Consider the following 12,112-nt stretch of genomic DNA (forward strand, 5'->3'; position numbering starts at 1 on the left):
TTGGATCATGCTTTTGTGGTCTTCTACCATTTAAAATAGAGTTTTACATCTCAGGGACGCAAATGAGCCCCCAAAGGAAATCTTTCTTGAGTGGCATGTAAAAGAGATTGCCCTTCTGTGGTTATCAATCAGATCAAACTCATTATATCCTCATGGAGTTTTCTCCAGTGACAAGCCTGATCTGGTTTGGTGCGTCAAGAGTTAGCTTGTCTCTATCGTGGGTAAGAGAACTTCCTAATGGCAGGGGATCAACTTCTTTGGTATAGGGTGGTGTTTACCAGTGACTGGATGCTTCAGGCCATAAATGAATTAGAAGTTGGGCTTGTATTTAGGAGATCAAAATATTTAGGATCCTTTGTAAGATCCTACATGTCTTGTGTAACATGATGTGTCTGTCTGTTTCTAAAACTCCCATTGGTTCTCAGTGGTATATATTGTTTTGTTCTCAGTGACATACTGTTTTCTCTTACTTCATGTTTGTGTGTTACATTATCCCCTGAATCATGGCAAGAATTGAGACATTGTAACATTTAATATTAATTAATTTATATTTCTCAGTGCCCGGCAAGAGAAAGAATATACTGCTTATCTTGTTTAAATAAACAATTTACAGAGGATTTTGCAAGAAGGATCACAGTCTTACCACCAAGATCGTAAGACTTTAGTCACCAAGAAGTTATGTAGCAGTCTTAATGATTTTGTGATATGTGAGGAGTATTTTCATTTAATCTGTCAACTGATTGCCCTATTTTACTTTAAGATTCTCAGAAGTTGGTAATTGAATAGTATAATAATATTAAAGTACCAATTGAGGGTACAATATTACACTGAATAGTACATTAGTAATTTTAGTAAAAATATAAGAAATGCTAAACTAGTAATTGTTTGAAAATTAAAAATGCTCATAGAGATTCCTAAGCAGCTCATTTCATGTCCAGAGAGTATTTGGAGACAGAATAGGTCTTTTATGGTCTGAGTGCTAGAAACTCATGGTGTCTTTGGAGGAAAACTGCCAGGAAAACTGCTGTTTGCCGGGAAAAGTAGAGGCAAATAATTCTTTATTCTTAGTTTCTGTTCTGTAACCCTGTCACCCTGGCCACTGTTGATGACCAGAGATTGACTAACTGATGGATTAATGACTGACTGAAAGAGAGGTACAAGTCAGTTAATATTCAATCCACTCTACTTTTTGGGCAAGTGAATGCCATTCACTCAGACAGGTGCAGGCAGTAAAGTGGCACTGAAGCCAAGAGGCATGGAGATAGGCAGTAAGTAGAAGCAATAGTAACTATAGGTAAGCAGAAGCCACGAGGTAGAAAATAAGAGAGAGGAAGCTCAGTTGCCACTGGGTTATGCATCACTCCTACTGAATTCCCCAGTGGACATGACGTCACAATTTCTTGGAGGCTTATACTTATTTTACTCGTCAGAGGAATGGTTATAGTTTTCATATAAGTTTTAATGGACAAAAACATGTTTCCAATCCATGATGTTTCATGTTGGGTATAGATGAGAATTCCTTGGCTGAGCACCAATCATATATGCTGTGCATTGGATGCTCAGAAAAATAATGTAGAGCAAAGACAAAGAAGTGAAGAGGAGTGAAGAAAGGATTGGGGAGGAGAAAGTGGAAGTGAAAAGAAGGTGGGTGTGAAGGCAGGAAACCTCTGCCTGCTCTAGCTGGAGGTGCTATGGGTGGTCTAGCTGGTCCTGGTGGATCCCAGGCCTCTCCTCTTCCTCTGGGAGCATATCCAGTGGGCCTTGTGAGCCTCTTAGCTCCATTTTATGGATCTGTTCCCTCATAAAAATTGTGGATGCCTCTCACCCCTTATGGGAAAATGTGGATGTGTGAGAGACTGTCATGGCTCCCATGCCCATTTAGCTCTGAGGCGAACACAGCTGGCTTCTTGTTTGCTTCTGTACTTCGAGAGGTTTCTTCTCCCTCCCATCACCTGAGCTCCTGCTGGAACTTTTAGTTCATGAGGTAGGACTAAACAGAGCACTGGTTCAGAATTCACAGAAGACCCCTTGGCTACCTTTCTGGCTCTACCTTTCATCACTCCCACACTTTCCATGTTCTCCAGCTTCCTCAAATGGCTTTTAGTCTCCCAAATTCCCATATGCCTTTGCATTAGCTATTTTTTTAAAAACTGGAATTGTAACAGAGTGAAATACTCAGCTTCTCTGACTCCATCTCATTCAAACCTGCTTGGTTCCCATGGCCTTCAAGTTAATAGTTCCTGCTTAGTCCTGCTTAAAGACATTTTGCTTATGGCTTGAGTTTTAGAAAAACAGCTCCTTACCAGAAAATACCTCTCCCAAGGAGATAAGGGAAGTGTGTACAAAAATAATGATTGTTTGTCAAAGATTTGCAGGAAACTTGTGACTGTGACTGAACTCACATCAACTAGAGTCAACAGGCTAAGCACAATCTTCCTGGACCCCAGATGTCTGAGGTCATCAGTCATCTCTTGCCCCTCCGGTTTCCCCTTCCCTTGACATAAAAGAAGCTTGAATTCTGTACTTTCTTAAGATGGGTTTGAAGATTAGGTCTCCCATCTTCTTGGCTGGCGCCTTCTTGATCAAGAATCAAGAAACCTTTTCTTATTCCAAACTCTGATGTTTTGAGTTTTGGCATTTTGAAGCATTGGGCATACAGACTTTGGACCGGTAACAGAATGCTTCCTATTTCCTGCCCCCTGTCCATGCGGTGATGTGTGCATGTGCACAGAACATGCATGTGAACACATACACATGCCACCATGTGTATGCCAATTTCTCTCCATACTTCAAAATTCAGACTGAAGTTTCCTCAGTGAAGTGTTCTCCAATCCAAGCAAGCATAGTTCATCACGCCCCTCTTGTTGCCCCAGTGGTCTGCACACACACTCTATGACAGTGTCTGTCATGCCATTGGAATGGTTTTGGATATGAGGGCTGTGGCTCTGAAGTCAAGTTGCTTGGCTATAATTTATAGCTCCATCTGGGCTGTGTGATCCTGGGCAAGTTACTTAATATCTCTATGCCTCAATTTCCTAATCTGTAAATGGGGATAATATTAACAGTGAGATAGAGTTCTTGAGAAAATTAAATGAGATGATATATGTAAATCACTTAGCAAAATAAAGCACAGCTATTAATATTATTAACTCCTCAGTATTTCTTCCCAACCATCTTGTACAGGGACTGTCTCTTATATACCTTGCATTCCTAGACCCTGGCATGTAATAGGTTTTTCACATCTGTTTGTTGAACTGATGGCTCCTTGTGGCCTACTGAATTAAGTCCATGTTCTCTGGAATCAGAAGTTGGAATTAAAATCTTTATTACTTTCTAGCTGTGGGACCTTGGGCTAGTTAAACTTTCTATGTTTCAGTTTCTTCATCTATAAAACGGTGATTATGATAGTACTACCTCATAAGGTAGTGTTGAGGAATAAAAGAGGTAATCCACATTTGCAGAGCCTGAAACATGGAAAAATTTCAATAAATGTTAGTTGATACTCTTCTTGATCATGTTATGAGTATCATTACATTTAAAGGCTTATCTTAAATATTACTACTATGAATTCTTTCTCAATCACTCCAGCTGGAAGTAATCTCATTATTTATTCAATCATCCAAAGTAATTATTAAATGCCAACTATAAACCTGGCACCATGCTCAACACTGGCTGTGCAGTGGTAAATAAATCAGATATAATTTCCACCTTCATATAAGTTGGGGTTTGAGGGAGTAATAAACCTCAACCTCTTCTAAAGTTCTAAATCCATTGAAATATAGATTTAGGAGACAGATAAATGGAGATCAAAAGAGCTGATTTTGCTGGATTGGAGCATATGATGTGGTCTGCTAAATTCACTTTTTCTCTTAACTTTCCTTACAGAATTAAACTCACCAGTCTATCAGTTCGTTTGGGCTATAATTAATAGAAAACTTAACTAGTGGTAGCTTATTGCCTGATAAAAAAGTTTGGAGGAGGGTGACTCCAGGATTCTTCTGTAGCTCAACCATGTCATTAAAGACCCAGGCTCTTCCTTTTCATCATCTGCCCATTAATTGAGGTCTTAAAGTAGCAGTTTCTGCTCCAGGTTGGAGCTATCCTCATACCTGTATTCTCAGGAGGAAGGAAGTACAGGATGACAAAGAGGTCTTTCTTTTTATTGGGGAGGAAATTCTTTCCCAGGAGCTTTCAAACAGACATTCCTTTACATTTCATTGGCCAGAACAGGATCACATGCACATATTTAGACCAATCCCTGGCAAAGGGGGTAAGCTTACCTTACCCAACTTATACTACTTCATCCTTTATTACCAGGGGTCCTCCATCCACTACCAGAACAGACCTCTGGTCAAGGGAAGAGGGGAGGAAGAGCGGCCAGGAGGTCATGTGCAGTGACTGCCACACTGTTTACAGCCTCTCCCCACCACAGTTGTGTGCTGCTTGAAAAACAGCAAGAGGAAAAGAAGCCAGCCATCCCACAGGCAGCCTGACCCTAGTGAGAAAGAAGTAAAGAGGCCTGACTTCACAGGCTTAGTTTCTTCCCTGATCTCATTGATCAAGAGGGTCATGCCTTCTACATTGGAAGGAATGTGTGTGGGGAGGAGACCAAGGCAGAGGTGCTTCCCAGTGTTGTTCTTCCCTAGGGACAGAGATTACAATTAGGATATTGTGCAGTCTGGACCCAGGCAGGCATGCAGGAGGGGAAGGGAAGGCTCTCCTTCAGCAAAGGAGACTGTGTGGTCTAGTGCCCCTGTCTGATTCTCATGTGCACATTTATCATAGTCTCTCATCACCTTCTATATCAGGTCTCGCTGTGTGTCTTCCTCTTTGTCTGGGTTCTGAGCTCCTTAAGTGTGTGGCCTTGTACCCTGCACAGCATCTTACCTGTGTCCTTGCACACACTGAAGGCCCAGCACATGGTTGTGGATCACTCCGCTCCATTGTCCTGGATGGAGGACCATTGTATTCAGGCCCGTAGATAGAGGCATGGTGGGCCAGAGTCACTGTGCAATGACATAATCAGGGAGTTTTAAATAACTGACTGGATAAGGTGGTGGTGCTTATTGTTTATTTGTTCAATTATTGTTCAACAGATACATCGAGTCCCCACTGTGTGCCAGGCTAACTCCTAGGAGCTGGGATACAGAGATGGATTTGATGTACTCCCTGCCTTCATGCAGCTCCCAGTGTGAAGGAGACTGACCTCTCCCTGTCCCCTCTTCACCCACTAATGTAACATTGTCCAGTTCTGTTCACTTACTTCCTGCTTCCTGAGAGGGTGCGAAACAGTGCCAGCATCTGTCCTTAGGTGCTGTGAAGAATCTCATCACATGGGCCAGATGAGAGTTAGACAGACTGAATATGCCCATTTTGAGCTTTCCCATAATCTCAGTTTCCATATATGAAAAGTGGGAAGAATAATGGTCCCTACTTCATAAAGTTGTTGTAAGGACTAAGTTAGACATTGCATGTCTATGCTTAGTACATGTGCTAGCTACTGTTGTCTCTATTCCATCTGTGAGCTTCACCACCTCCAATAAACGTACCATTTTAGGTTAAAAATTATACCTGGCTTATATAGAGAACACAGCATGTATTTGTTAGTCAAATATTTTTGCCAGATTTTAAATTGATTATGAAGGAATCTTTTAAAACTAACAGTAACTTAGACTTACAACTTTTCACGAATTAAGTGCTTGATTCATTTTTCTTTTTAAAAAAAAATCTGGATGATATCATTGCAGGAGTGAGTTAAATGCATGCTACCAAATGCCAAAAAGTCTTGCTGCCTTTTAAATGTTGAAGAAACCATCCAGTTGTTTAAATAAGGCCTAGGAAATTGGGAAGACATGAGATTAAGCAAACAAAGCAGGCAAACAGGAATACTTATAACCATGGATGAAAGGTATTAACTGTTATGTCCTCAATCCAACTGTTCATTCTTTTGGACACTCTAGGTTTATCACTGAAGAATTCTTATGTCACTATAATTGGCTAAATCAAAGCCTTAGCCTTAGGCTGGTTTTGACTCCTGGGTTAAATAGTCTTATTGATTTTTCTGTTGTTAAAGGAAAGGATCCCAGGGAAAATGTTGCATTGGCTGGGAAACCAAATATACATTGGACTGAAGTTTATAATGCAGTTCTTGGATGGTCTTCTCATGGATTTGGTAGTTTCTGGGGAAAAGAACGGCAGACTTTATGTTCCTTGAGGACAGGAACCTGGTTGTAAATAACTCTGTGTTTCTAGGGCTTAGGATATTGCTTAGTAATAACAAATGCTCCATAAATATTTGTTTAGCTCACGTGCTGAACAGCAGTTTAGCTGAACATAAAAGTACAGGTTGACAGATATTTTTGCTAAGCACTTTGATCTTATGCAACTGTCTACTGGCTTCTTGGCTGTTTTCGAGGAGTTAGCTGTCCATCTAACACTCACAATCTTCTTTCTCAAGGGGAATCTCTATTCTGAAGTTGGTGCATATTTTTCTCATCCATGTTCTTATACTTTTATTAAATATATATATATATATATATATATATATATATATATATATATATATATATAATATTAGTGCGGGGTTTAAAAATATATAAATTATGACCCTGTAGCTGTCCTACAATTTACTTTTTCAAGTCACTATTGTCTGGATATTTATCTGTGTAGATCTACTTCACTCATTTTCACTGCTGTATAATATTTCATTATATAAATATCCATAATGTGTTATTCCTTGATGATCGTTAGGTGGTTGCTGTTTTTGCTATTACGAACAGTGCTTTGATGCACAGCCTTGTGTCCATCTCCTTGTGCAGTACAAAAGATGCACATTTAGAACTGGAATTGCTGGATCATGAAGAATATGTACATTTTAGATAATGTTAGTTCATCTCCAAAGTAACCATACCAACTTACACTCCTACCATGGTACATGAGAACCTCTCTTCTTTACACTGTCACCAACCTTGGCATTATTAGACTTCTGCAACTTTGGCATTGTTAGATTTCTGAATGGGTATGTACTTGACCCTTGCTTTGCATATCCTCTCCAGTATTATCATTCCCTTTTTACAGATGAGAAAACTGAGGCTAAAGAGTGGCATGCTCAGATAGAGAATGAGTGAATGAATGAATGAATGAATATAGTGATACATTGTTTATTTCTCCTACTAGAACATATGTTCCATGAGTATAAGTACCTTATCCCTAGCCCTTAAAACAGGTCCTGGCATAAGGGAGAGGCTCATTAGTTATTGTTGCTTAATGAATGAAGGACTGCTTAACCTGGGCAGAGAATATTTGCTTTCTTCAGGAGGATCCCCTAGGCCTTTTGAGATATATTTGGCTCTTCTGCACTTCCCTTGCAGGATTTTAGAAGGAGCCATAAAGGCCTGTAGCAGGCTGGGCTAATGGAATGGAGGAAGGGTGACAGCTAAGAATATTTTTCAATGGAAAATTAAATCTGCTCAGCAGGAGTCTAATGAGAAACTGCAGCTGGCCTGAAGGAGGCTGCAGATGGCAGGAGTGTCCATCTGGATCCCCTAGGCCTCTGGATACTGAGGGGTTATTCTTAGCCATCTTTTCTTCCATCTTTATTTTCTCTTAATCAAGGCTCTCTTGATTTTGTAATCGTAGCTTTTCTCCCCCTTCTGTAAAGCAATGATTTTTCATATCATAATTCTTTCCTTCTTTAGATTTCCCAGAGAGGGTGGGTGGTACTTTTTGTGCTCAAACACTTTGCACGTTGCTTCCCACCTAACTCCTCCCCAGCACTTTTGTGGCTGGTGGAGGACCTATTCCGTGTGCTGGGGATTTGACCCCAGCTCCTTGTTTTTTTACAAAGAACTTAACCATACCACTCTCCTTGCCAATTAGTTTTTCTTAGTACAGTAACAGCAATATGAATACACTTCCCGCCCTCTGCTTCATGTGTCCTGAATTCTACTGGATTAATTTAACTTGAGCTTTAACAGGCAGCAAAACTGAGCGCAGGTGGCCAAGCTCCAATCCTTGGCTCCTGCATCATAATCATAGTCACTCGCATTGACACAGTGCTCTGTGGTTATCAAAGCACTTCCACACTCAGTAGTTCTTAGTCTTCAGAACAACAGAAGCCAAGGTCTCTGGGCTTTGGTGACATCCCCAGCATCATGTTGCTAGGAAGAGGAAATGCCTAGTTTTGAACTGGCTTTTATGATGCTAAATACCCTACATTTTTTTTCATACCTTACAGGCTTACAAAATCAAATATCCTTGGGGCGAGGTAGATAATCTAAATGAAGAGAGGCTGGCTGGAGTATAATATATTAGGGAGTAGTGAGGACTGTGGGAAATTGGAGAGCATGCCTTGCCTAAAGGGCTTCAAAATGCAAAACATTTAAAAACAATTTTCTACAACATTTATTTTACTGCCTCTTCAATGCCCAGTCTATAATCTACCTCTTTGTTGGTGGAAAAGAGAGGACACGTAAATGGTATCACCTTTACCACTGAGTAGATTTGATTTGGTGGCATGGGTATGACCTTGGTTGTGCGAGTCTACAGTATGGATGAGGAAGTATGGTAAATTGAAGATACGTGAGTGATTCTATTGCTTTTATGATAGTATTACAGATGTATAGATCCTGGGCCAAGAGTTTTCAAGGGATGAGATTCAAAGTAATATTATACTATGGTTCTATGAGTCTCTGATACCCTAACCTACAGTCCTGGTCAAAGATTCTCCTCCTCCTTCCCTACCTCTTTCCTTTCTCTCTCACCCATTTTTGAATTTATGAATGGAAAAGGGGCTATGAAATAAGCCTGACAAGTTCAGGGGGCCACATGGCAGGCCTGACAAGCTCAGTGACCAAAAATTACCCTCACAGGATAGTTAAATCATAAATTCCTAACTGGGCAGGTTATGGTGGGTAGTCACGTTCCAGGCTTATAGCTTCTTAGCAAAGGTCAATCTTTACTTGAAGTCAGCCCTGTGCACTGTTCTTATGCATCTAGGACAACACATCTTTGAAATGTCAGAATAATTTTCTTTCCAGACCTCTCGAAGTCACAACTGCAGGCCCAAGAACACAGAACTCCTCATTGTTATCTTGTTCCCCATATACCATTTCTGTGTGCTGTAAATGTTGATTATCAACTATCCTGTACCCACCAATGTAGAAGAAGTAGGTGTCGCTCCATTTTGCTTTTTATCCAATCCCAGAAATTTCCCCTTTGTTTTCTCCCACCCCCTTAATCTACCACCAACGGATTTCATGTGACGGGTAACGGTCCTACGTCTCTTCCTTTGCTTCTAATGCATAAAAGGAACTTCAAAACTGTCATTCCCTGGAGAATTTTCTCAATCAAATCAAAACTCCTTCTCTTTTGAGGGGCGTTAAAAAGAGAGTAGGCTGAGGTGGGGCTAGCATGGGAATGGGGTTGAAGTGTATCCCCTACTCAAAATAGAACAGTGGTTAAGACTGGCCCCAGAGAGCATCGCTCTGCTACTTACTAGTTCCATGAACTTGGACAAGTTATTTCACCTCATTCTTTGGCATCTTCATTGCTGAAACATGGGTAAGGACAGTGATGATGAGGACTAACTGGGACAAGGCATGCATAGAGTTCACTAAATGTTATTTTTGTTTTGAGTTCTGTCTCCTAGCCATGTTACTGTGTTTCCCCAAAAATAAGATCGGGTCTTATATTAATTTTTGCTCCAAAGGACACCATTAGGGCTTATGTTCAGGGGATGTCATCCTGAAAAATCATGCTAGGGCTTATTTTCCAGTTAGGTCTTATTTTCGGGGAAACATAGTAGATCGAAACCGAGGAAGCCTTCCAATGCTGGCAGAGGGAATATGGAGAGAATAATTCATAGAACAAAACACTATAATATTCTGCCATTTTTTCCTTTTCAGAACTCACCACGTGTCCAAATGCCCTGATTCTACTTTTTTCCCCTCCAGCTCCAAAGCCTTAGATTGGTCCCAATGAGCTGGAATCCTGGACCAGGGATCTGGGACTCAGCTGGATAAGATTTGGCTCTCAAATATGCTTTTTTTGAGGTATAACTGTGATTTTCTAAATATTTGCTCAAATTTAACTGTTGAAACTCTAAGTTGTTGTTTTCTCACTTGGCTTCTAATGGGACAGAAAATTTAAGAAGGCAGATTCTTTTATTCAAACTCAACATAGCTGTACTCAGAATCAATAGTGGACTTTATGCTCCCCAATTTTAGAATTTGTTTTCTTTGCCTCACATACACCAATGAAAACTAGTTCATAGTGTATATTGACTACAACAAGCAATAAAATTAGGTTATTAGTGTGAAGATTTAGGTTTTTATCAATGGACAAAAGTAGAATTGAGAGGCTATATAATATGCTTATAAACTCTGATTCTTAATTTTTACCCACATAATGTTTCTGTTGAGATCAGTTGGCAGAGTAGGAGGCTCAGCATGGAAAAAGCATGGATAATTCTGAAATGCAGGTATCTCACAAGTTACTTTACATCTGTTTTTAGCATGGAGTCAGCAATATACTCTTGGATGATCTCTCTTTCTTTCTTTCCTCACTCCCCCACTCTTCTGCTTTTTGCACATCTGTAGCCATCCCTTCCTGGCCAGAAGGAAAACTTGATCGAAGTGAAGGGCACCATCCAGGAAGTTTTGATACCCAGGTTCTAGTTCCAGCTCTGCCATCTACTAACTCAGTGGTAGTCATTCCTCTGGGTATCAGCTTCCTTAGATATAAAATAAGTAGGAGGTTGGGGCCAGGGCCCTGGAACTAAGGGAGCTCTAGAGTCGGTGGATTCCACCTTTGCCAACTTGGGGCCTGTAGGTCTCAGCAGCTACAACTTGGATAATCTCCAAAGCAGATAACTGCCTTCAGGATAACTGAGAATGGACTCTATTCACAGCAGTCTCCAGCCACTCAAATAGACGCTGGTGCCTTTGGCTGTTTCTTAGAGCCACTAGCCAACCTGGAAATGAAGCTAGTTGGAAAAGAGGATTTAAGTGTTGGAAAGGCCAGTGTCATCTCCAAACACAGCATCTGGGAAATGCCCATGTACCCAGAAAGTGCTCACTGAAACCCTTCAGCTAGTGGTGCAGTACAAAGAATCAGGCAAACCAGGTTTTGAATCTTGACTGTGCCACTTATACGAGCTGTGTGACCTTGGGCAAGCTTTGTGGCTGAGTGTTACTTTTCTCTATAGAATGGGGGTAGCAATAAATACCTTGCAGAACTGTGGTAAGGACTGAGGAACTGCAAAGGCCTAACAGTACTTATTGAGTATAGGTACTGAGAGGTACTTAGTAAATGGTAGTTATTATTATTATTATTGTTATTATTCTGTGCCCTTTATTCATAGGAATCTCTCAGAAGATATGGGCCCTAGTGTCTGGCTCAGGGCTCCTCCCCATGGCTGACAGGCATTGATTGGCTCTAGGCCCAGGCCCAGCCATCCCAAGAAACCTGGCACAGAGACGTTGCTGATTGTGATGCTGATTAAATCCTCTGCTTGAGGGGCCTCAGCGTCCTGGCCCAACGCAGGAGGGCCGGCAACATTGAGCACAATCTGGTGGAACCTAATTAAGTTATTTTTCAAAACTGCCCTTTTCGAAGCCCTTGTCCGCTTTCCTCACCTCTCTCTGGGTCCATGTCAGAGAAGGGAAAGTAGTGCAGGGCTCTTTTCTCTCCCTCATCCGAAGAGAAGGTGACAGAGCGGCTGTTTTCCGTGCGGAAGATGCGGCGAGCACAACCCCTAGCCACTCAAGGTTGCTGCAGCCCCATTCTAGAGGCTAAAGCCTTTGCGCGCTGGACGATCCCTATTTTTTGTCAAAGCTGGGCTAGCAACTCAACTTGCCTCTTCCCCCATCCTTTATCCCGACAGCTCGCAAGTGCTTTGCTGGGAAGCACGATGAAGTGTATTTTTCCATCTCCCTGCGTTCACCTAGTAAAAATAAAATAGAATAAAATAAATGAGCCCGGGACTAAAGTGTCGTTGTTTTTTAAAAGTGGAGAGGGATCACATGACTTCGAAGAACTGATTTAGTGAAGTGGCCGCAACTCGGCGTTTGCTGCAGAACCGTCTGTCCCAGCGGAGGCGCTGACGTCAGGG

At 41.3% G+C, this 12,112-nt stretch overlaps 1 protein-coding gene across 1 annotated transcript in view; it reads left to right on the top strand.

Annotated features, from left to right (window-relative positions):
- The window catches only part of RAD54B (RAD54 homolog B), a 250,288-nt gene extending 238,179 nt beyond the window's left edge, over window positions 1-12,109 (top strand). The window contains exon 15 of the mRNA XM_088799052.1: window positions 12,010-12,109. Coding sequence (XP_088655178.1) covers window positions 12,010-12,041 — 32 coding nt within the window. The 3' untranslated portion in view covers window positions 12,042-12,109. The remainder of the gene's footprint in view (window positions 1-12,009) is intronic.
- Window positions 12,110-12,112: the final 3 nt, after the last annotated feature.

Source organism: Rhinolophus sinicus, chromosome 6 (genome assembly GCF_057876585.1).
Source record: "Rhinolophus sinicus isolate RSI-liver-muscle chromosome 6, RSI-T2T, whole genome shotgun sequence".
NCBI classification, from domain to species: domain Eukaryota; kingdom Metazoa; phylum Chordata; class Mammalia; order Chiroptera; family Rhinolophidae; genus Rhinolophus; species Rhinolophus sinicus.